Here is a 22,946-nt window from a genome sequence, read left to right on the forward strand (position 1 = left end):
TTAATTCCGCCTTTATATCCCAGATTGAGCCGAAAAGAATAGATGAAGCATTGTCGGATCCGGATTGGATCTTGGGAATGCAAGAAGAATTAAACAAGTTTGAGAGTAATAAAGTCTGGTACCTAGTCCCTAGACCGAAAGATCAACCGGTCATAAGAACAAGATGGGTATTTAGAAACAAACTCAATGAAGACGGTTTGGTCACGAGGAACAAAGCCAGATTAGTGGCACAAGGTTACAAACAGGAAGAAGGCATTGATTTTGAAGAATCATTTGCCCCTGTAGTTAGGATTGAAGCTATTAGGATTTTTCTAGCTTTTGCTGCATTCAAAAACTTTAAAGTTTTCCAAATGGATGTTAAAAGTGCATTTTTGAATGGTGACATACGTGAAGAGGTGTATGTTGAACAACCACCCGGTTTCAAAAGTGCTGAATTTCCAAACCATGTATACCGGTTAAACAAAGCTTTATACGGTCTAAAGCAAGCACCTAGAGCCTGGTATGACACACTAACCGCATTTTTGTTAAAACATGACTTCACAATCGGTTCGGTGGATAAAACGTTATTTAAGTTTGAGAAGAAGGAACATATCTTACTTGTTCAAATCTATGTAGATGATATCATCTTTGGTTCAACCGATCCTAAGTTATGTGATAAATTTTCAACCCTGATGACTAACAAGTTTGAAATGAGTATGATGGAAGAATTAAGTTTCTTCCTAGGTCTTCAGGTTAAACAACTCGAAGAAGGAACGTTCATAAGCCAACCCAAGTACACCAAGGAGCTTCTAAAGAAATTTGGGATGGACACATGTTCCTCAGCAGCTACTCCAATGAGCTCATCGGTTAAATTGGACAAAGATGATGAGGGTCAATCGGTAGATCTGACCGCTTACCGGGGCATCATCGGTTCTCTTCTATACCTGACAGCAAGTAGACCGGATATTCTATTTGCAGTCGGTGTGTGTGGAAGATTTCAGGTCAACCCAAAACAATTCCACTACACAGCCGCAAAGCGAATATTGAAATACCTAAAGGGAACACCTGACGTCGGCCTGTGGTATCCAAAGGATTCATCCTTTAACCTAACGAGCTATTCAGATGCAGACTATGCAGGTTGCAAGATTGATAGAAAAAGCACCAGCGGAACATGCCAATTCCTAGGTGACCGGCTTGTTTCATGGCATAGAAAGAAACAAACATCAGTAGTCACATCAACCGCAGAAGCTGAATACCTGGCGGCCGGAAGCTGTTGTTCACAACTTCTTTGGATCCAACAACAACTGAAGGACTTCGGTGTCACAGCCGAAGAGTCTCCGATCTTCTGTGACAACACAAGTGCCATAGCAATCACCTACAATCCGGTTCTACACTCCAGAACCAAGCACATTGACATGAGGCACCACTTCATTCGGGAACATGTCATGCTGAAGCATATCCGGTTGGAATACGTATCAACAGATCAACAAGTAGCCGATATCTTCACCAAGCCTCTACAGGAAGCTAAGTTCTCTCAATTCAGACTTACACTCGGTTTAACCGATATTAGTCAGATCATCCCTAAGGATGCTTAAAAGGAAAACCGGTTCGGACAGACAAAACCGGTAGTTCTTCCTAAACTGTCGGACTTCAAACTTTCCAAGGTATCTATGGAAGAACCGCCTGGTCTATCAGACAGAGTAAACCGACCGGTTACTTAGTGCACGCACCAAATAACCGCATCGGGACAAACAACTGATAACTAACCGGTTCGGAAATAGTTTATCTTAGATTATTTGATCTTCGAACAAAAGTGGAATAATTATCTGTGTTTAAATTTATCTGTCCTGAAACATTGCCTTTTCAAAGTAAAATGGTCGCACCTAAAAAGACGTGAAGATTTGATATCTTTCATGGTCCAGGTCTATGACCAACATCCTAGGCTGTAGACATGCTTATTTCATGCAAAACTCTTTATCCTATGGTTAATAGACATTATCACCTGTGATACCTGGATAATAGGCTCCTCTCTCCACTAGTATATAAGTTGAACAAACCTTAAACAAAACAATCACAAGCTGCATAACTCTTTCTCTCACTAAGACAAAATGTCTCAGTTTCCAAACATCCTTCAAGTGAATTTCAACTCTGCTCAAAGTACTAAGCATTATGAGGTCTTCAAGATGATCAAATCACTTGAAGATACTGGTCTCCAACACTTTCTAGATGACAAACATGTCATCTATTCTGAGTCTGTCCTGGAGTTCTTCTATAACGCCAGGGTCTTTCGTGGAACTCCTCACTTTGACACTCATATCCAGTCAAAGGTTGGAGGAATTGTATTTGACTTTACCGAAAATGACTTTGTCAGATGCTTTAACCTGCCAAAGCAGGGGCTAACCGACCTCAACATACCGGCTGAACTAAAAGCCGAGATCTCCTTAGTCTTTTCCCGGTCAAGCCATCCAGTGGATGACCACGGTGCTAAGTCACTATTGAAAGCTGAATACCAGCTTCTCAATGATGTAATCGGTCGAGGCATCCTGGGAAGGGATGTGACCAACACATACTGCACCGCTGCTTTCAACATGATGGCTGCTATAACTACTGGCACACTGGTCAATTGGTCGAGGGTACTGTTCGACGTCCTAGTCTGGATGATTGGTGTTCAATCAGTCGGCCTCGTTCCTCAAATAAGCTGTCTGCTTCTAGAGCTTGGAGTTCCAACATGCCCAGGGGAAGGGCTGAACCAAGCCCAAGTACTTACCAAGGAATTAACCGACTCCTTCTATGAGCGGTTTGAGAAGGCGTGGAAGAGGAGGAACCGTCACACTCACTCCAACGGTCACACCAACTCAAGCGGATATTAGGTCACTCCCTCCTACACCCGGTCATTTTGCTGCACGCACCGGGTGTATCTTTGTTCAACCTCCTTATGATCATTTCGGTTTTATCTATGTTTTCTTCGGTTTAGTCTAAGTTATCTTCGGTTTCAATCGGTTACTTTTCAGTGTGTTGTTACATGGGTCATTAATGAAAAGTAACATTTAATTAATGAGGTAACCCCCAACTACATGAGTAATCAATACCCAACTAACTTGGTTACTTTTCAACTAAATCCTACCTCGAGCTCCGCAATTAGTCAAAAGCAACCTCTTCCCAACACACTTTGGAAACATAAATATTCTCTTCTCCAATAAGAAAAAACTGACATTCAATGTTAATATTTCCCTCCAAAACCAAATCTATATAAAGGGCTGTCTCCTAATCAACTCAACACATCCTAAACACATAAATCTCTTGTACTCCTTCTCTCTCTACTAGCAAAGTTTGAATCATGCCTAGCCGAACTTTACCAAACTTCCTAAGCATTGATTTTGATTCTTGCTTGGAAATCAGTGATCAAGAAACAAAAGAGATGTTATTTGAATCCCTCATTAACACCGGTCTTCGACCCTTTCTCGAAGAATCCGGCCCTATACTTCTTGAGGATGTCAAGACCTTCTTTAGAAGTGCTTGCATCAGAGGAAACTATATTGTTTCCGCGGTGAGAGATCATACCTTCTGGCTGGATGAAGCCGAATTTGCTCAGATGTTCAATCTACCCACCGAAGGGTTTTCGGACTTCCCACCTAGGGAAGGAAGAGCCGCGGTGTCTTACTCTTGGTTGTTCTCAGGAACCGGGAGGCCGGTGGAGAACAACGGGCCAAAGACCTGTCTTCGGTTTCACGTCCAGCTCCTACTTGAAATCATCAACCGCTCGTTAATCTGCCAATCCCCTAACCAGCGGTACTCCAAAAAGGTGTATAACATGATGACCTACATCATGAGTTATGCCCCCATAAACTGGTCATCGGTCATATTCAACAACCTAAAAACTATGGTGTTGACCAAAAGAGGCCTCGGTTACGCTCCTCATATCAGTCAACTCATACTCAAGTATCGTCCAGAATTCGGACCGGGTGCACCGGCATCCCTCTCAAACATTCTTGATGTGGATGAGGTAGAGGATAAGTTCTCTAGGATGGTTATTGCCTAGGCCATATTCCTTGTTATCTCTTTTGTATTCCTTCCTTTCTGTATTTTCAAACCGATCTCTATATCGGTGTCTATCTTGTACCTTTTCATTTAATGAAACTCTATTTCAGTCTAAATAACCGGGTCCAAATAACAACTTAGAACATCCATCTAAGCAACCGATTAATATTATCAAGTAACTTCGTTTTCATTAAAATATCCGGTCAATATCAAAGAAACCGCGTCTTCGCAGTTATGCACGGTATCAAGAAGAACCGCTTAATCAAAAGTTGTAAACAACTCAGAACACTCAATAACCGGTTATATCGATAGACGGACCTGTGTTCGTAGAATTTTCCGGTGAAGGTCAAAACACCGCATCACTGCGGTTCACAAACCACTTCACAATACGGTTACAAAAAGGGGATTGCGTCATCAAAATCAAAATCGAAAATTTTGGAAGGAAATTTCTCGCCCAAAGACCTCCCGCTCAAAATTCCCGCCTCTAATTTGGCGCCCATAGTTTGCCGCCTTTGGTTTACCGCCCATTGCTTCCCGCCTCTTGGATTACCGCATTTTGGCTTCTCGCCCACTGATTGCCGCCTTTTAGCTTGGAGGGAAAAATCCCGCCAAAAGTTGATGGGACGGTTGGGCTTCTAGACCGCGCCTATAAAAGGAGACCTTGGTCATTTCATTTCACTCCTACGCGAAACAGCTTTCTCTCTCTAAGCTATCAAACTTTCTCACAGCGGTCACTCTCTTGTTCTCTTAAATTCTCAATCATCAACTATGGGTCGTGACTCGGCATTATTCAAACACATCATTCAGGTGGATTTCGAGGAGATCCGACAAAACGGTTCGGTTCCGGCAAAGGAAGTCATTGCCCGGATTTCCGAAGCCGGACTCGAGTATTTTCTAGGCGGTTCTTTTGTTCTCTACCGAGAAGCGGTGGAAGAATTCTTCAAAACCGCATCTCTCTCTGGCGACAAAATAACCGCAACTGTTGGCGGCAAAGAATTCGATATAACCGAAGAGTCGGTTGCGGAAATCCTACGTCTTCCAACAGATGGCCGGAACGCTTCGATGGAGCTAGCCCCAACAACATTCGAGGCGGCCTGCCAGATTCTCTCTGCAACCGGGGATCCGGTAAAAGTATCCGGTAAGAAATCGACATTACGACCGGAATACATACCGCTTTGTGACATCTTCACAAAGTCGGTTCAAGCGAGGGTGGAAACTTTGACAACCTCACCAAGGCCAAAATTGAGATGCTCATCGGCTTACTGGACGGTATGAACGTCAACTGGGCGAAGGAGATTTTCAACAATCTAAAAAATATGGTGAAACCGGATTCCGCCCGGTCCTGGGGATACGCCATACCACTTGGGAAGATAATGCTCCATAACAACGTCAACACCGGTCCTGGTGTTCTTCTCCCATCAAGCAAGATAATAAGATCCAAACAATTCTGGGAGAGGAAGCAGCCGGCCCCCGGTTCCACAGGTGGCCGAAGGAAGAAATCTACAACCGAGAAACCGGCTCCGGCAAAAGACAAGTCCGGAAGCAAGGATAAGGAACCTATAGTATTCACGGAACCGCAAACGCAAGATGAGGAAGACTCGGCTTCCACGTCTGACCGAACAGGATCACAGAAAACCGATGACAATCCATCTGATAAAGAAGGACCATTTGAAGAGGATCAATCGGCTACAAGTCTTGACAATGCGGGTACGACCGCAAGCCCTGAAAACACCGATGCCGGTGCAGACGGCCGTGGGGAGGAAGAGGTTACCGCTGACAACGACCAGAAGATGGCCGAAATTATAGTGCGCAAAATCCTGGAGGAAATCGAACTGCGAGTTCAAGCGTCTGCCGCAGTATACCGGGAATAGCACGAGTACCGAAGCGACAAATTCTTCAAACACATGTTACCGGGCCTAACCGATGAACAAAGTTTCAGAAGGCTGAAGAAGATAGAAGAAAACGTTATAAGCCTCACAAACGCCGAGGATCCTAACGAAGCCATGGACCGACACGCAATCGTGAAACCGCGTGCTCGGCTACAAAAGTTAACCGTACACATACGAAAGCTTACAGAAAGGTATGTTGCGGGAACACCGAAGGCTAAGTTACAACTCCTGGTGTTGGATATGCTTGAAGTCAAGAAAGGAGAAGTCATTGACGAAATAGATCGGCTTGACGCGGTGCACAGACAGCAAAACACACCGCACTCTCCGCGTCCTGAGACCAGTGACGGTCAGAATCGAGGTGAAACGCCTCCTCTACGGATCCAGTCATAAACGAAACCGACGAAAGGACAGAAACTCCTTTCACCGGGCCATTTGAAACGGATCAACCGGGGGATTCAGAACCGGTTGTCACAGAAGAAAGAGTAAAGACTCTTATCCAAGAGTTTGCCAACTCAAAGGTTCGACCGTGGAAGAGGAAAATCAAGAAAGCCGCGCGCCAAACAATCCTGTTAGCCAAAAAGACGAGGGATGATCTTGTGAAGGCAGAGGCCCGGATCACAGACATTGAAGCCGACTACCGGGACGACACGGTTCTGCACAACGATCATCTTAAGCAAACCGAGGACTTGGAAGATAAGACCTCAAGGATGGTGGATGACATGGGTCGGTTTGAAAGGGAAACCGAGCAACAGCTCACAAAGGTCGATGAAGACCTGGGGCGGTCAAGCAACGAAGCCGCTTCCACACTCAACAGAGTCATCAGCCTCGAGGAAAAGAATGCAAGCTTTGAGGACCGGAATACCCAACTTGAAGCCGACCTCAATGCGCTCACTGAACAGGTAAATGAATTAATCAAGGCCAAGATTAATGCTGATACAACGGTTGAGGAGGCAAACGCCCGAGCGGCTAAAGAAGTTCAAGATGCGATGGACGAATAAACGCGGAAAGCAAAGGAGGCACCGCGATTGTCCGAAGAGGAAATAGCCGTGCGCAAACGAAACACAGCGGCTAAATATCCGGCACTTGCGAAGTCCATGGCAGCTCAAGCAGCCAAAGATGCAGAGCGGTTCAACGCACAAAAACAAGGGCTCGAAGAATATGTCAAGGCTCACAAGAAGACCAAGGCGGCTTCTTCCTCTTCGGTTCCGGCAAAACGGAAAAGGAAAACATCATCAAGGAAGGTTCAAGTAGTCGGGATGCTGGAAAGGATTACCGAGACAATCATTGAAACTCAACCAAACCCAGCTATGCACACCGAGGATGAATTCGAAGAAAACCTCGAGCCGCAATCTACAAGACAGCGAGTTCTCAATGCGGTTCCAATCAGCACGGTCGGTCAACCGCAAGCTGAAGGTTCATCTTCAAGACCGGATCAACCGGATGAGGAACAACCGACCGATGCTATGATGAAAGACTTCATGTTTACCGAATCAGAATAGGGGATTTCCTTTCTTAATCTATGTTTATTCCGGTTTCTATATATAATATTTTCGCTTTTTCGGTTACTTATATATATATAAAGTTATTTTTGAAACCGGCCTCCACTTGTATTCTTACATGGTTTTGATAATTTTAAATAAAATAATCAAAAAGGGAGAAATTGATAAGATAAAAGATGATAATTTTCCAAAATTTTTCTCAAAATTTTTCCAAATTTCTTTTCGAAAAATTCTCTCAAGTTAGTTTCAAAAATCCGGTCAAATAAAGAACCGGCCTACGTTTGCAATCTTACATGATTTTGATAATTTTAAATAAAATAATCAAAAAGGGAGAAATTGTTAGATAAAATTAGACCGGTTCACAGAACTTAACACAAATAAACCTTCAATGCAGGAACAAAGAACCGGACCAGTCAAAGTACCCAACCGGTTTGAGAAAACCAACCGGTCAGACCAATCAACCGGTTAAGAAGCTCAATCGGTCAAGTTATCAAACCGACCTGAAACATGACCGCTTAAAAGAAGGCTGGAAACACCAGACAGCCGATCAATAACCGGAAGTCATCAGGCTAAATCAAATGACCGACCAGCATAAGAAGATACTTCGGGTATCTGTTGAGAACGATACCAAAGGAACAGACTGAACATTGCCATATTCATACACGTCTGAGAACAGTTTGCAGGCTGCAGAAGACCGTCCTACAAGATCTTTCTACTTTAGGATAAATCAGAAAGGAAATCTTTCAAGTACAGACAACTGTCTAACCAACAGTCACCATATTAAGTAAAAGACAAACCTAGCAGGTTTGTCTTACACACTGGAAGAACAGACTGCCAAATCTGTAAAGTTGACCACCAGGTCTGAACAGTTGACCGCCAGGTCTGAATCACTGAACTTCTGCTCAGCCAATCAAATTCAAGGAAGTGAAATATGACCGTTAGCATATTTCACCTATAAAAGGAGCAGCTGAAGAAGAGTAAATGTGAGACACAAGAGATTTTAAGGGGGACATAGTGAACAATTAATTTACAAGTGATAAGAGTGTGTTCTCTCTCTAGAAAAGCTTAAGTGCTAAATTGGAGTGTGTATTTACAATTTCGGTGTAAATTGTACGGGTGTTATCGAGCAGGAAATAAGTCTCGATCGGATTGTATTTGTATTCCTTAGTGAATATCCTTCTCGCGGTTTCGAGAGGAAGGGGTGACGTAGGAGTTTTATCTCCGAACATCCATAAAAACTTGTCTTGTTATTTACTTTCCGCCTGATTTACTTTATAACCGAGCTGTACTAACCGACCTACACCATTTTGACCGACTCTACACTATCTAAACCGAATCACCAAGTTACAAAAACCGACCCATCAACTTCCAAACCTGTCCTATTCAAAAACCGGTTCTGCCTATCTCGTGAGTGTGCTGCTTCAACCTGAAACAAACCTCTTCCGCGCTTGAACCTGGTTCAAGAGTTTGTGACAGTTTGTGTAGTATTGAAACCCCGGTGTTAATCTCTAACCGGATTAATCACCACCCTTTGAGTGAAACGCGCTAACCGGCCCAACCCCGGTCCTCCAGCCGCGACCTAGATCCTAACAATATATATATATAACCTATCACTAAAATGATTTTTTATGAAATGTTGCTTGGCCGAAATAAAATGGTAAGAGGTCGGTTAAAGATCATATAAAACTTATCACTAAAATATCCTAAAGAGGATAAGGTTAAGCAGATCAAAAAAGATTTTCTATGTGATGTTGGTTTACCGAAATAAAATGGTAAAAGAACAGTTAAGGAGGAGATGGTTGGGGAAACAAGGAGATTTGTTGGTTAGTAAAGGAGGAGATGTTTAAGGCAAATCATTTGACCAAATATGATCATCCAATTTTTATAGAATTTATCACTAAAATAGCTCTATAGAGGGATAAGGCTAAGCGGATCAAAAAGGATTTTCTATGAGATGTTGGTTGGCCGAAATGAAATGGTATTAGTTCAATTTGGTGAAAAGAGGATTTGTTGGTCATTAAAGGAGAAAATGGTTGGGGCGAAGCATTTAACCAAATCGAATAGTCCAGTTCTTATAAAACATATCACTAAAATACTCATATATGGAAATAAAGATAAGTAGACCGAAAAGAGTTTTCTATGAGATGTTAGTTGACGAAATGAAATGGTAAGAGGCTGAATAAGGATAATATAGAACATATCAGTAAAATACCCCTTGAGGGAAATAAAGTTAAGCAGTCGAAAAATATATTTTATGAGATGTTGGTTGGTCAAAATGAAATAGTATGACGTCAGTTAAGGAGAAGATGGTTAGATGAAACAAGGGAGGTTTGTTGGTTAGTAAAGGAGGAGATGGTTGGGGGAAGACATTTGACCAAATAGGATCGTTCAGTTTTAGAACATATCACTAAAATACCCCTATAGGGGGATAAGGCGATCGAAAAGAATTTTCTATGAGATGTTGGTTGGTCGAAATAAAATGGTAATAGTTCAATTTGGGGAAACAAGGGAATTTGTTAATCAATAGAAGAAGAGATGGTTGGGTCAAGCATTTGAACAAAATATGATAAGCGAGTTTCTATAAAACTTATCACTAAAATACCCCTATAGGGAATAAGGCTAAGCGTGTCAAAATTATTTTTTTATGAGATGGTTGTTGGCGAAAATAAAATGGTAAAAGATCAGTTTAGGATTCTATAAAATTATCATTAAAATATCCCTAGAAGATAAAGCTAAGCAGATTGAAAAATATTTTCTATGAAACGTTGATTGGCTGAAATAAAATGGTAAAAGGTCGGTTAAGGAGGATATGGTTGATCCTCTCTTCTAGCTAGTGGTGGTGGATATTCTCATCCTAAGGTCCTAGGTTCTAGCCCGTCAGGCGACAAGTTTTACGTCTGATTCCCATTCTTTTTTCCCAATAAAGGAGGAGGAGATGGTTCGGTGAAATGAAGGATTTATTGGTTAGTAAAGGAGGAGATAATTAGGGGTAGACATTTGACTAAATAGGATTGTCTAAAGGAATAAGGCTAGAGGATTGAAAATAATTTTTTATGGGATATTAGTTGGCTGAAATGATGATAAGAGGTTTGTTAAAACAATCTATAAACTTATCATTTCTCTAATGAGGCTAAGCGGATTGAAAAATATTTTTATATAAGATGTTGGTTTGCCGAAAAGAAATGGTAAGAGATCGAATGATCGTTAAATATATGAGATAATTTTAATATTTTATTTATATATTTAATTGTGCACGAAAATCCTGCTAATTATATAATTAAATAAAAAATACATTGTACCTAAAATTAATAATTAATTAATTTTTTAATATTTTTTTATTCTTTCTATTTCCTTTTAGTTAAAATCTTTATTTTATTTTTCATAATTCTGCTCTGTCCTACCTCTCTTTCTCTTATTCAACCCATATATATTTATTGGTTTAAAAAATACATCAAAACTTAGTTATATTTACTACATTCTTATAAGAATCCAAACTCAACTAATTGTTCAATAGGTTAGGTAAACAAATTGTCATATATTTGAAGAACACTCCCGGAGGACAAAATTAATTACATATGCTATAAATTTATGTCTATTTGCACTTTTATAAGGCACATATTAATTTCACATATTTTTATAATTTTATAATAATTATTACTATTTAAAACCAACAAAAAAAAATAATTAAAATATCAAATTAACTCTTAAAAATCTTAATAATTTTTTTAAACTCTTCTGATTATAAATTTAAGATCTTAAAATTGGATGGATTTATGAATTTTTTTCAATTTTGGTTTTTGTATTAGAAAATAGCTGTAGAACATTAGAATTTAGAACCATTGAACTGCATGATTCTACAAATGGTGTCGTCTTATTTGAATCTAAATTCAGATGAAACACCAAACCCTTATGTGGATTCCAAAACGGATTATTTTGTCAAAACCATCAAGCATGTCTGTCTCGCATTTTCAAGAACAAGAACATAATAAGAAGTAAAGCAACAAATCGGATCGAACAAGGTTTACCTCATACATAAATCATCCTCATCATCACCGTCATATGACAAAATAAATAAATAAAATACACAAGAAATAAATAGGGTTTTTCTCAAAGGAATCAAACCTTTTTGGGTATCCATCTCAAAGAAAAACATCCTTTTCTAGCAGTGAAAGCACCTCATGCTGGTTGTTCAGCTTTGCTACATCAATGGGCGTCTTCCCATCCAAATTCTGAAGTGTACTGCATTCAAACCGTTTTTATAACAAAAAAAAATCAGAAATGGAGTTACCAAAGCATAAAAGTAAAAGAAAAAAAGAAAAATCTTTAAAGGATAATTGGTTGACTTCTACTTATAAAAGAGCTTTGTTTGATCTTGGGTTTTATGATAAAATCAATTGTTTTGATGTAAAAGAGGATTATTTTGAATAAAATTATCAAAATAGCCTTGATTTTTATATTATAAAAAATTAAGTAAATATTTTATATTTTGATTGATGAAATGATTATTCAACTGTTTATTTTCAAATAACCCCCATCAAACATGCTCTAAAGCCTTGTTTGATCTAAGACTCTTTAACTAATTTGGTGATTATTTCCATATAACATGTTTGATGTAGATTATTAAAAATTGGGTTATTTAGTTAAAAAAAAAACATTAAGAGGTGGTTTGATTGGGGGTTACTTGAATAAAATTGGGATTATGATTTCAAAATCTTGTTAAATAGATTAGTGGATCATTTAAGTTAAATTATTAAATATCCTTTGGTATTTAATGCTTAAATTCTATAAAAAAAAAAATTAAAGAAGCAATTTTAAATGGTCCGGAGTGAAGACTCTAACCCATGACCTTGAAGACATGAGTTCTTGTCTCAATCACTGAACTATGAGCCTCAACGAGTCAACCTTAAATGGGTAATTTGATTGATAAATTGAGTAATTTGATTGTTCAAGGATAAACAATGTAATAAGAAAATTGTTTGAATTATAACCAAATAACCACACATCAAACAAGCTCTTAATATAAATATATAATTTGAAAAACTATTTTTTTTTTCTTTTTTCTAAACAAGCTCTTAGTGTATTTTGGCTAGTTGATGATTTGAATTTGATTAGATGGTGAATAGAGTTTGTTTGATCTTGATTTTTTTGGTTTTTTAAATAAACAAAAAAAAAACTTGTTTGAAGTTGAAATGGATGGCATAGCTGTGGAGGATCAGGTTAGGATTCTTCATTCAAAAAATAAAAATTAAATAAAAAACTTGTTTGATTAAAAATAGGTTATTTGAGATTTTTTTAAAATAAATTACTAAAATATCATTTGTATTTAAAATTTAAATTTAATAGAAATAATGTAAGACTATTTTTATATTTTGGGATTAGAAGGATAATGATTTGATAGATAACTTTTTTAAAACCAGAAAAAGCTATTACTATATCAAACGATATCTAAGTGCTTGTTCGGTTAAGAGTTATTTAAATAAACCTTTGTTTATTTAATAAAAGTTGAGTTTAGGTGATTTGGTGATTTTGAGGAGGTGAAAATTTTTTTGATAAAAAAACTTAGAAAATATTAATATATAATGATAAACAATGTTTTTTTTTTAAAAATAGATGGTAGTTTAGTATTTTGATTAATGAATTAAGTGAGATAATTGATAAAAGAGTGGATGAAATGATGTTTGATTATAGTTGGATTTTTAGAAGAAAAAAACACAACCGAACAAGGCTTCTTTGAAATTATACTCAAATAACTAATATCAAACAAGGCCTTAGTTATTGATTTTCAAGATTCATTCATGTAGCTTATCATTTAATTTATTTTTCTGTTTTACTTAATTTCAAATGTTTTGTAATAAAAAAAGGAGAGTGAGTTGACTTACACAGCAGCACCATGTTCCAGAAGAAGAGCAACACACTCCTTCCTCCCATAACCAGCTGCATAATGAAGTGCCGTGTTTTTATTCTTATCTAAAGCATCCACAACTGCTCCTGCCTCGAGAAGGATTTGGGCGCATTTCACCTGAATTTTTGGTCAATAAAGAAGAGTTGGTATTTCTTTTTTCGAATCAAAGAAACAGAAACATACTCAATTTCAACATATTGTTTTACCTCACCATAACCGCATGCAAAATGCAATGCTGTTCTCCCCTCCGAATCCTCCTCATTCTTGTCTGCACCGGAGGCCAATGCATTTTTCAAACCCTAAATATCAAATAGTAATTCAAGATGTCACTGTAGAAAAAACTTAAAATGAACAGTTTAATTGGGTCAAATGAGATCATTTAATATTTGAATATGTTGTAAAGCTGAAATGGAATTGGCAGTTCAATTTCGAGTAGGTTTGTTTTAGTACTTAAAAAGAACTGAATTCTGATGGAACTAAAATGTGTATAATATATAGTTTAGGTGCAAGTTCACTCTAATACTTCCACAATTCAAGTCAAGACCATTCTTCTACCTATTTGTTAATTAGCTAAAAATGAGTTTATATGGGGTTTGATGTTTGTAGGCAGTTACAAGAAGAAAATAAACAGCTCTTAAAAATTACAATTTATTTCTCCAAACATTAGAATTGAAATTCCAATTTTACTCATTCAAGTATAGCCTAATGGACGAAGTTATTTATGATGGGATGTTAGTATATTTTGATTAAATCCAAAAGAACAAAAATAGAAAAGGCCATTGGTGAGAAACCCAATTAAGGATTAAAAGGAATAAACGGATAGAGGCAGAAAAGGGAAAACAAAAAAGGATAAGTGAAATTATTGGGAAATTTGCATACCTCCACATCACCAACACTAGCAGTGCTATGAACAACAGATTCATCTTCATCTCCTTCTGTTTCTGTTTCTTCTTGTTCATGATTCCCACCAGAGCTACCAGTTTCTCCTGCAGCCGCAATACCCATAGCTTCACCTAACTTCTGAAGAACATCTTTGTCATTCCAGTACCTAGATGTCACAAATAAATTCAAGTACAGAAAAAGGGACCAATAACATACTTTGACTGGTTATTATTAATATTATTGTTTCGATATCCTTGCAGAACAACTATGATCATAAGATGAAAAAAAATCAGCATAGCTTTCTCTTCTATAGACTAAAACCAGTTTTAATCGTTTACAGGATGCTTATGATAAAATAAGTACCTCATCATAGCAGCTGGACCTCCCTTCTCTATCTCATCCAGGATTGGTTTTAATGTTGGATCATCTTTGATGCGGGACATTCGTTCTTCAAGCTGGTCCTTATTTCCAGGATTGGTGAAGTTCTCCATCATGTTAGACATGGAAGGATCCTGCACCATAAATTAGGTAATCAGCACCAAACTTAGGGTGTGTCTGAGAAAAGTGAAAATTAAGTGCTACATGTTGAATACAGAATTTCAAGTGGCAAACGAGTTTAAACTTTGTAAAACGAATGATAAATAAACCAAATGAAAATATCTAAATTTCAAGTGCTTCGTGTCACTCAGAAAAGAACAATCATTGTCAATCTCAAATATCTGATTTTCAATATTAAAATATATGGAATAACTGTCCCCATTAGGGCCATTACTATCCTTCACTAAAAGAACATCATCAGAAATAACATTTCAAATGTCCTTGACAACGAATAAATGATTAACATGTTATAACTAAAACTGTCACTATCCCTCCAATTAGACATTTTTTATCTGTTATCATTTCTATCCCAATATTCACTTTCACTGATATTTTCAATAGGACCAAGACTGCCCATAAAAAATTTCACCCAACTGAGCGCTTCTAGCATAACTTTTCACAGTAGCAGGGTTACTATAACTGACTTCATTGAGTTTGAAATGTAAAAGTTGATTGATAAAATTCGAACTAATATCGGGAAGTACTTAAAAACTACTTTAATCTTATAATAACGTAATTTGAATACTAGATCACCCAAGTAAAGTCATTTATAACTTACCAAATTAAGCAAAGCTTAATTAAGCTAAATCTAAATAATTAAGTGAATTTTAATAAGAGTTATCCAATGAACTTAATTCAAATAAGGACTTGATCATTTAGAGTAAGTGATAAGCTATATTATCAAACACCGCCTTAATTTATGGAAATTCGGAAATAATATTTGAAAGTACTTTTGTAACATGCAATACCTGCATTAAAGCATTGCCAAGACGCTCGGCCATGGTCATGAATTGTGGATTCTGCATGACCTGTTGCATGGTGGAATAGTATTGTTGTGTATCAAATTGAGGAACCCCCTCCTCAACTGCTGATGCACCCTGAAACGTCTTCGTGAGCTGCTCAGCCATTTGATTAAATGAGGGATCTTTAGCTATCTGTTCAGCCAATTCCTTAATGCTGGGGTCCTTCAATCAAAACATTCCAAATTAGTAAATAACACAAGCGTATTCTTAGAATAAAGAAAAAATTTGAGGTTGAAAGATAGTAAAGCCTATGTATTCTTAGAATAAGGAGGCACTGTTTGTATTTCCCTGGCATTGGTGTTGATTTCAAATTTTCAAAGATAGTAAAGCCTATGTGTCAAGTACTAGCATTAAATAAAGCATAGAGTAATGGCTTCTCAACAATAGACTCTTTGAGGTGGTCAATTGTACATCCTTCCCATTTAAGGAGATTAATAATACAAGGATTTTCGGATAAACTACTAAATGTTGCATTTATTTTCAACTTTCGGCACAGTGGTTGTCAATTTCATATTTGCACCTACATATGTAAAGCATAACACTTAATGCTCCTATCAAATCAGAACATTTTTTAGAATAATGTGTTATAACTATTCCTGCACATATGGGTACTAATATGAAAAATATCTCAAGTTTTCAAGTCCACTGATAAGGATAATATAACTAATTGTATATCCATGAGAAAAAAATGGCAAAGAAACAGAATAAGAACTAAAATTTTACATTGAGTAAACCAGACATTGCTGAGAAATCAAAAGGATTTTGAGGAAAAGCCTCTGCTGCAGGGGTTGGCCTTCTTTGTCCAGATTGTGCTTCCGAAGAAGATGTTTCAGACTTTACATTTTGAACCTCGCCTTCATCTGGAAGAGGAAAACATGGAATAAAAAATGAAAACCAACACAGGAAATTATGGGTAATTACACTCACTTTATAATGTCATAATTACATATATAAATTTAAAGAATTCACATTGCAAGACAACTTGACAAAAATAGTAGCATTACAGCACTGTAGATTGTAAGAAAATAATCTAGAACACAAACCTCATGATTTCAGACTAGAATATAGCATATATACACAGTTTGCTTTCTCAAACATAGTCTACCTTGTCTTCTTAGTTCTTATCTAGTTATTAGAGTTGTCGATAAATTCACATTTACTGATCTTTTGTCTACTCATGATTAAGAATATTTAACAGAAAAATTAAAGCATAAGTTATCCAATTGAAAAGAATAAATGGCAATAGCTCACACTCAGTAGCTCCTAGCTGAACTAAGATAACAGCAGAAAATGACGGATGAATTCAGATATCTTACCCTTGCTTGCAGAAGCAGAGACATCCTTCTGAGAATCAGCCATGGAAAAACAAGCGAGAAATATTGAAATACCTGAATTTGAGCATACACAAACACTAAACTAATCAAACAAACAAAAAATCACGATAGAGAGACACCGGAAGTAGGTTAGCTACATGTCATCACTTCAATCTCGGAAATAAAAACACAATTTGAACCAATTCACTGACCTGATTGAGTAGGCTGATGAAAGTGTTGATTCGGTGAAAGGTATCGCGAACTCAAAAGCCTTAGCAGAGTTACGTTTCGGATCTCCCTCCGAGTACTTACCCGGATTGAAAAACCCTAAGTACTTGCCACCGATCTGAGTGAAAGGTTACAAAAATTGATACTCCGGTGGGCCACCTCAATCCTCAAGAACGTAAAATGAATGGTTTATACTTTCTTTTGCCATTTATACTCTCACAATTATTATTTTTTTACTTTTTACCTTAACTTTTTGTGCCTTATTTGGATATGTTTCTCATTTTTTAAAATAATTCATATTCTTACATTTTTTTTAAATAATTCCTATTTTCTTACATTTTTTAATTATTCAATTATCAAATAAAATATTAAAATACCTTCAATTTATTTATATTAATTTTTTTAGTTAAGATTTTTTTTTCACGATTAAATATATATAACTATCATTATCATTTCAATGACCTACTCTTAACAGACATCTTACCATTTCATTTCGGTCAACCAATATCTCATAAAAAAATATTTTTCGATTCTCTTAACCTTATCCCTCTATAAGTTATTTTAGTGATAGGGTCATTAAATCTTTAACCGACCTCTTACCTTTTAATTTCAGACAATTAACGTCTCATAAAAAATCATTTTTGATCCGCTAGCCTTATCCTCTATAGAGAGGTATTTTATTGATAGGTTCTATATGATTTAGATGATCCTATTCGGTTAAATGTCTAGACCAAACTATCTACTCCTTTACTGACAAACAAATCCTCTTATTTCACCCAACCTTTTTCTTCTTAATTGACCTTTTATTATTTCATTTCGGCCAACCAACATCTTATAGAAAATCTTTTTCAATTCGCTTAGCATTTTCCCCTAAAGAAGTATTTTAGTGATAATTTTATAGAATCCAAAACCGGCCTCTTACCATTTCATTTCGGCCAACCAACATCTCACATAAAATAAATTTTGAAATGCTTAGCAGTATTCCTATAAGGATATTTTAGTGATAGGTTTTATAGGAACTCAACGATTCTATTTTTGGTCAAATATCTGGCCCCAACCATCTCCTCCATTACTGACTATAAATCCCCTTGTTTCCCTAAATTGAACTATTATCATTTTATTTTGGCCAATCAACATTTTATAGAAAATCATTTTCGATTTGTTTAGCTTTATTTCATATAGAAACTAGATAATCTTATTTAGTCAAATGTTTGCCCCAACCATTTCCTCATTTACTAACCAATAAACCCCCTTGTTTCACCCAATTATCTTCTCCTTAACCGACCTCTTCCCATTTAATTTCGGCCAACCAACATGTCATAAAAAAAATCGATCCGCTTAGCTTTATCCTCTTTAGGGTATTTTAGTGATAGGTTCTATATTATTCTTAACCAACATCTTACCATTTCATTTCGGCTAACTAACATCTCATAGAAAACTCTTTTGATCTGTTTAATCGTATCCCCTATAGGGGTATTTTAGTGATAAGTTCTATAAAAACTAGACTATCATATTTGGTCAAATGCTTGGCTACAACCATTTCCTCCTTTAATGACCAACAAATTCTCTTTTCCCAGATTGAATTAATACTATTTCATTTCGGTCAACCAACATCTCATAAAAAAACTTTTTTTAATTCATATAGCCTTATCCCTTATATGGATATTTTAATGATAAATTCTATAGAACTAGACAAACCTATTTGGTCAAATTCCTTGCCTTAATCATCTCCTCCTTTACTAACCAACAAATCCCCTTTTTCACCGAACCATCTTACCATTTCATTTTGGCTAACTAACATCTCATAGAAAACTCTTTTTGATCTACTTAATATTATTCCCTCTAGAGGTATTTTAGTGATAGGTTCTATAAAAACTGGACTATCATGTTTGGTCAAATTCTTGGCCACAACCATCTCCTTCTACTTAATCGACATCTTACCATTTTATTTCGGTTAACCGATATCTTATAAAAAAATCTTTTTGATCTTCTTAGCCTTATCCCCCTCTAAGAGTTTAGTGATAGGTTATATAGGATCTTTAACTTACATTTTACCATTTCATTTCGTCCAACCAACATCTCATATAAAAACATTTTTGACCCACTTAGCCTTATCTCCTTATAAGGGTATTTTAATGATATTTTCTATAGGCACTGGACGATCCTATTTGGGGTCAAATGTCTGGTCATAACCATCTCCTCCTTTATTGACCAACAAATACCCTTGTTTCCCCAAATTAAACTATTACCATTTTATTTCGGTCAACCAACATCTCATAGAAAACCATATTCAATCCGCTTAGTTTTATCCGCCTATAGGGATATTTTAGTGATAAGTTATATAAGCATTAGACGATTCTATTTGGTCAAATTCCTTGCCTTAATCATCTCCTCCTTTATTAACCAACAAGTCCTCTTATTTCACCCAACCATCTCCTCCTTAATCGACCTCTTACCATTTCTTTTTGGTTAACCAACATCTAATAGAAAATCTTTTTCGATCTGCTTAGCATTATCCCCCTCTAGGGGTTTAGTGATAGATTTGATAGGTTCTATAGGATTTTTAACCGGCCTCTTACCATTTAGTTGCAATTAACGATTATCTCATAGAAAACCCTTTTCGACTCGCATAGCATTATCCCCCTAGAGAGGCATTTTAATGATATGTTCTATAGGAACTAGATGATCCTATTTTTGGTTAAATTCCTAGTCATAACTTTTTCCTCTTTTACTGACCAACAATCCCCTTGTTTCCCCAAATTGAACTATTGTCGTTGTTATAATATAATGATAATATATCTGTAAGATATTATCACAATATGATAAATTGTGATAATATCAATATTATATTATTATATTATATTAGTTTTCTTATAAGTATAGTGTAATGTATATATATATTAGACATAACATATATAACTCTAAATATCATTCAATACAATCTCTTATATATTCTAACATGATATCATGGCTAAAGTTTTGTTCTTGAGCTACAAAATTTAGTCTTCCGCTACATCCATAAATGATTAATTTAGCCATTGATGGAAAACTCTAATAATGCTCTAATCATTATTATTATTATATTTTTTAATAATATTTTTTTTCTTTCAAATAATTATGTTGATGTTCTTATTTTCTTCGACAATTATATTCTCTGAGTTTTGTTTTCAGTTGTTGTTTTATCCCATTAGTCAATATCTATATTTTTATTGGTCTTAATCCAATCATATGTGCTTCTTTATTGGTTATTTAGTCAATACACTTCCATCATTTCGTTATGATTGATTTCTTTTCAGGTGTTGTTCATCCCAACATTCTATGCACATGGGATTCTTCCTTCTTCGCTGGTTTTCTTTTATGCAACACATTGTCATTCCGTCGTTGGATGGATCTCGAGACTCATGAGTAACTTTGGAGTTTATGTTGTTGTTTCACCCCAGCATCTAATGCCCATGAGATTATACATCTTCGTTGATTTATCAGTCAACACACTATCATCCTGCAACTAGATGAACCTCACAAGTTTCTAAAGCTTGAAGAATACATCATCAATATTTCAGCATCTCGTCTTTAACCTCAAGTTATTCAAGTCCTTTCCATTTTGAGTTTGAGATGAGATGTTATAATATAAAGAGAATATATTTGTAAGATATTATCAAAAATATTTTGATAAAGGATCGTTTAGGATTTATTTTTAAACCCTAATTCCCTTTAAACTAATGTTCTTCAAATATATTCCTCCTTAGTCATCATCATAAACAACAGGTACCAGTATTTAGATATTTTTGTTACAATTTGTTGGGTTTAATTATTTAAGAAATAAATAATTAATTAACTTAAAAGAATATGCACAACATAATTTTGATTATATGGTTTGAACAAAACTAAGTTAGGTTATTTGTTGTTGTGCAGGTACAGATCTAAGGAAGACTGTTTATTCATACGTCATCTAACTCCTTTAGACGCGGTCTAAAGGAAAGCGCAATTAGACGCGGTCTAACTCTTTTAGATGTGGTCTAAAGGAAAACGTAGTTAGACGTGGTCTAAAGGAAAGCGTAGTTAGACGAGGTCTAACTCCTTTTGACGTGGTTTAAAGGGAAGCGTAGTTAGACGTTGTCTAACTCCTTTAGATGTGGTCTAAAGGGAAGCATAGTTATACGCGGTCTAACTCCCTTAGATGTCTGAAGCGTCTAACTACGTACTCACTCAGCTCATCTGCAATTACCGTTTTCAACAGTCTGACACCTTAGCTACAACAACGAATGAACAACTGCCACCTACTCCAATATTCAAATTGCCCACAATGTAGTACAATAGAATATCAGTGGATATTCGGCACACTACCTGTCTGGTATGACCACGATCCCAATGCTTATAGTCTGTTTTACTCTCGTACTATTGGCGGTCGTCCAACAAAAGGAGGACACGTGTCCTCCAAGAAGTTTCGACCATTGGTACACTTCAACTATAAATAGAAGCTCAAGGACAACGGACCAAACACCTTTCGCCATACTTACTGACTTTTACTTGCTCACACATTTGCTCTTGCCATCTAATTGTCTTATCTCTCTCTAAAGCTCAAGAGCAAATTACTTATTGTCTAGTTGTGATCATACTGTAATTCGTATACTATCTTTTCGGTGTGAAATCTCAGTGATGTAAGTTGAACAGAGGTTGTTTTGTCCAACAAATAGTTAGTTAGAAGTTCAGAAGCAGGCAGTTGTTAAGTTATGTGGTTTCTAACTAGGTTTGTGTAGTGTGTTTTATACCTACCAAAGTCTTCTAGTGAATATCCTTCTGGTTGTGGAAGAAGGGGTGATGTAAGAGTTTTATCTCCGAACATCCATAAAACTCTCTGTGTTCTTTACTTTATGCCATTTATATTTGTTCATCTAAAACTTCAAATCCAACAAACATTTCTTCACTTGAACTCGTTCAAGAGTTTGTGAAGATTTTCGTAGAATAGAAACATGTTTTAACTTCTAACAGAGTTAAAACCGAATTGAAGTCATAAGATGTTTACATTAGTCAGACCCCGTCTCTATTGTCAACACTGATCCTAACAAGTTGTATCAGAGCCCTGTTTTCTATTCTCAAGCATCATCAAATTCAAAATCATGTCTATGGATGCCACCAACAAGGTTATTATGTTCTGTAAGGAAAACTACAACGAATGGAAGGTGAGAGTGTAAACTCATCTATTTTCCATAGATGATGACATGTGGTTTGTCATCACTGATGGTCCAATAAAGATTGAAAACCCAAGATCTGAATGGACCAATGAAGATAAGAGGAAGAACAACCTCGACAATATGGCTAAAGACATCCTCTACAAGACTATGGATGATAACATGCTCAACAAGATCATCACATGCCCCACTCCAAAGAAATTTGGGAGAAGCTGACTCAATTGTGTGAGGGCAATGAGCAAACCAAAGATAACAAACTCATGGTTTACTCACAGTAGTTCGATAACCTCAAGATGCATCCTGGAGAGATGTTGAATGAGTTTGATGAAAGATACAGTAAAATCATCACTCTATTCATTTTGGGAAAGACTTACAACAACAGAGAGGTTGCGATCAAAGTCATGCGTGTTATGCCTAGAGAGTGGGATATTAAGACGATGGCGATGAGGGAATCTAAAGACCTCAACAAGATAGATCTGTATGACTTGCTAGCCGATTTGAAGGGCTACGAGTTTGAGATAAACTCTAGGAACAAACAAGAACATTCCACATCTGTCATTTCTACCAAGGCATTAATGACTACTGAGGAGCCACCTAATGCCACTACTATGAAGACTGCTACCGAGT

At 36.5% G+C, this 22,946-nt stretch overlaps 1 protein-coding gene across 1 annotated transcript; it reads right to left on the bottom strand.

Annotated features, from left to right (window-relative positions):
* Nucleotides 1-11,410: 11,410 nt before the first annotated feature.
* LOC124912022 (ankyrin repeat domain-containing protein 2B-like) lies at nucleotides 11,411-17,274 on the bottom strand. Its single transcript, XM_047452576.1, has 9 exons — nucleotides 17,115-17,274; nucleotides 16,906-16,977; nucleotides 16,313-16,449; nucleotides 15,536-15,751; nucleotides 14,553-14,701; nucleotides 14,187-14,355; nucleotides 13,514-13,606; nucleotides 13,285-13,424; nucleotides 11,411-11,644 (listed from the first exon to the last, which is right to left on the bottom strand). The coding sequence occupies exons 2-9, from the start codon at nucleotides 16,946-16,948 to the stop codon at nucleotides 11,545-11,547; spliced, it is 1,047 nt and encodes a 348-aa protein (XP_047308532.1). The 5' UTR covers nucleotides 16,949-16,977; nucleotides 17,115-17,274; the 3' UTR covers nucleotides 11,411-11,544.
* Between the last annotated feature and the right edge of the window lie 5,672 nt (nucleotides 17,275-22,946).

This window comes from Impatiens glandulifera, chromosome 8 (genome assembly GCF_907164915.1).
Source record: "Impatiens glandulifera chromosome 8, dImpGla2.1, whole genome shotgun sequence".
Taxonomy (NCBI): Eukaryota; Viridiplantae; Streptophyta; class Magnoliopsida; order Ericales; family Balsaminaceae; genus Impatiens; species Impatiens glandulifera.

Coding starts and splice junctions, on each gene's coding strand:
- LOC124912022 (XM_047452576.1), bottom strand. CDS start 16,948: ATGGCTGATTCTCAGAAGGATGTCTCTGCTTCTGCAAGCAAGG. Junction 15,752..16,312: donor CAATGTCTGGTTTACTCAAT/GTAAAATTTTAG, acceptor TTTTGATTGAAG/GACCCCAGCATTAAGGAATT. Junction 13,607..14,186: donor CTAGTGTTGGTGATGTGGAG/GTATGCAAATTT, acceptor TTTGATATTTAG/GGTTTGAAAAATGCATTGGC.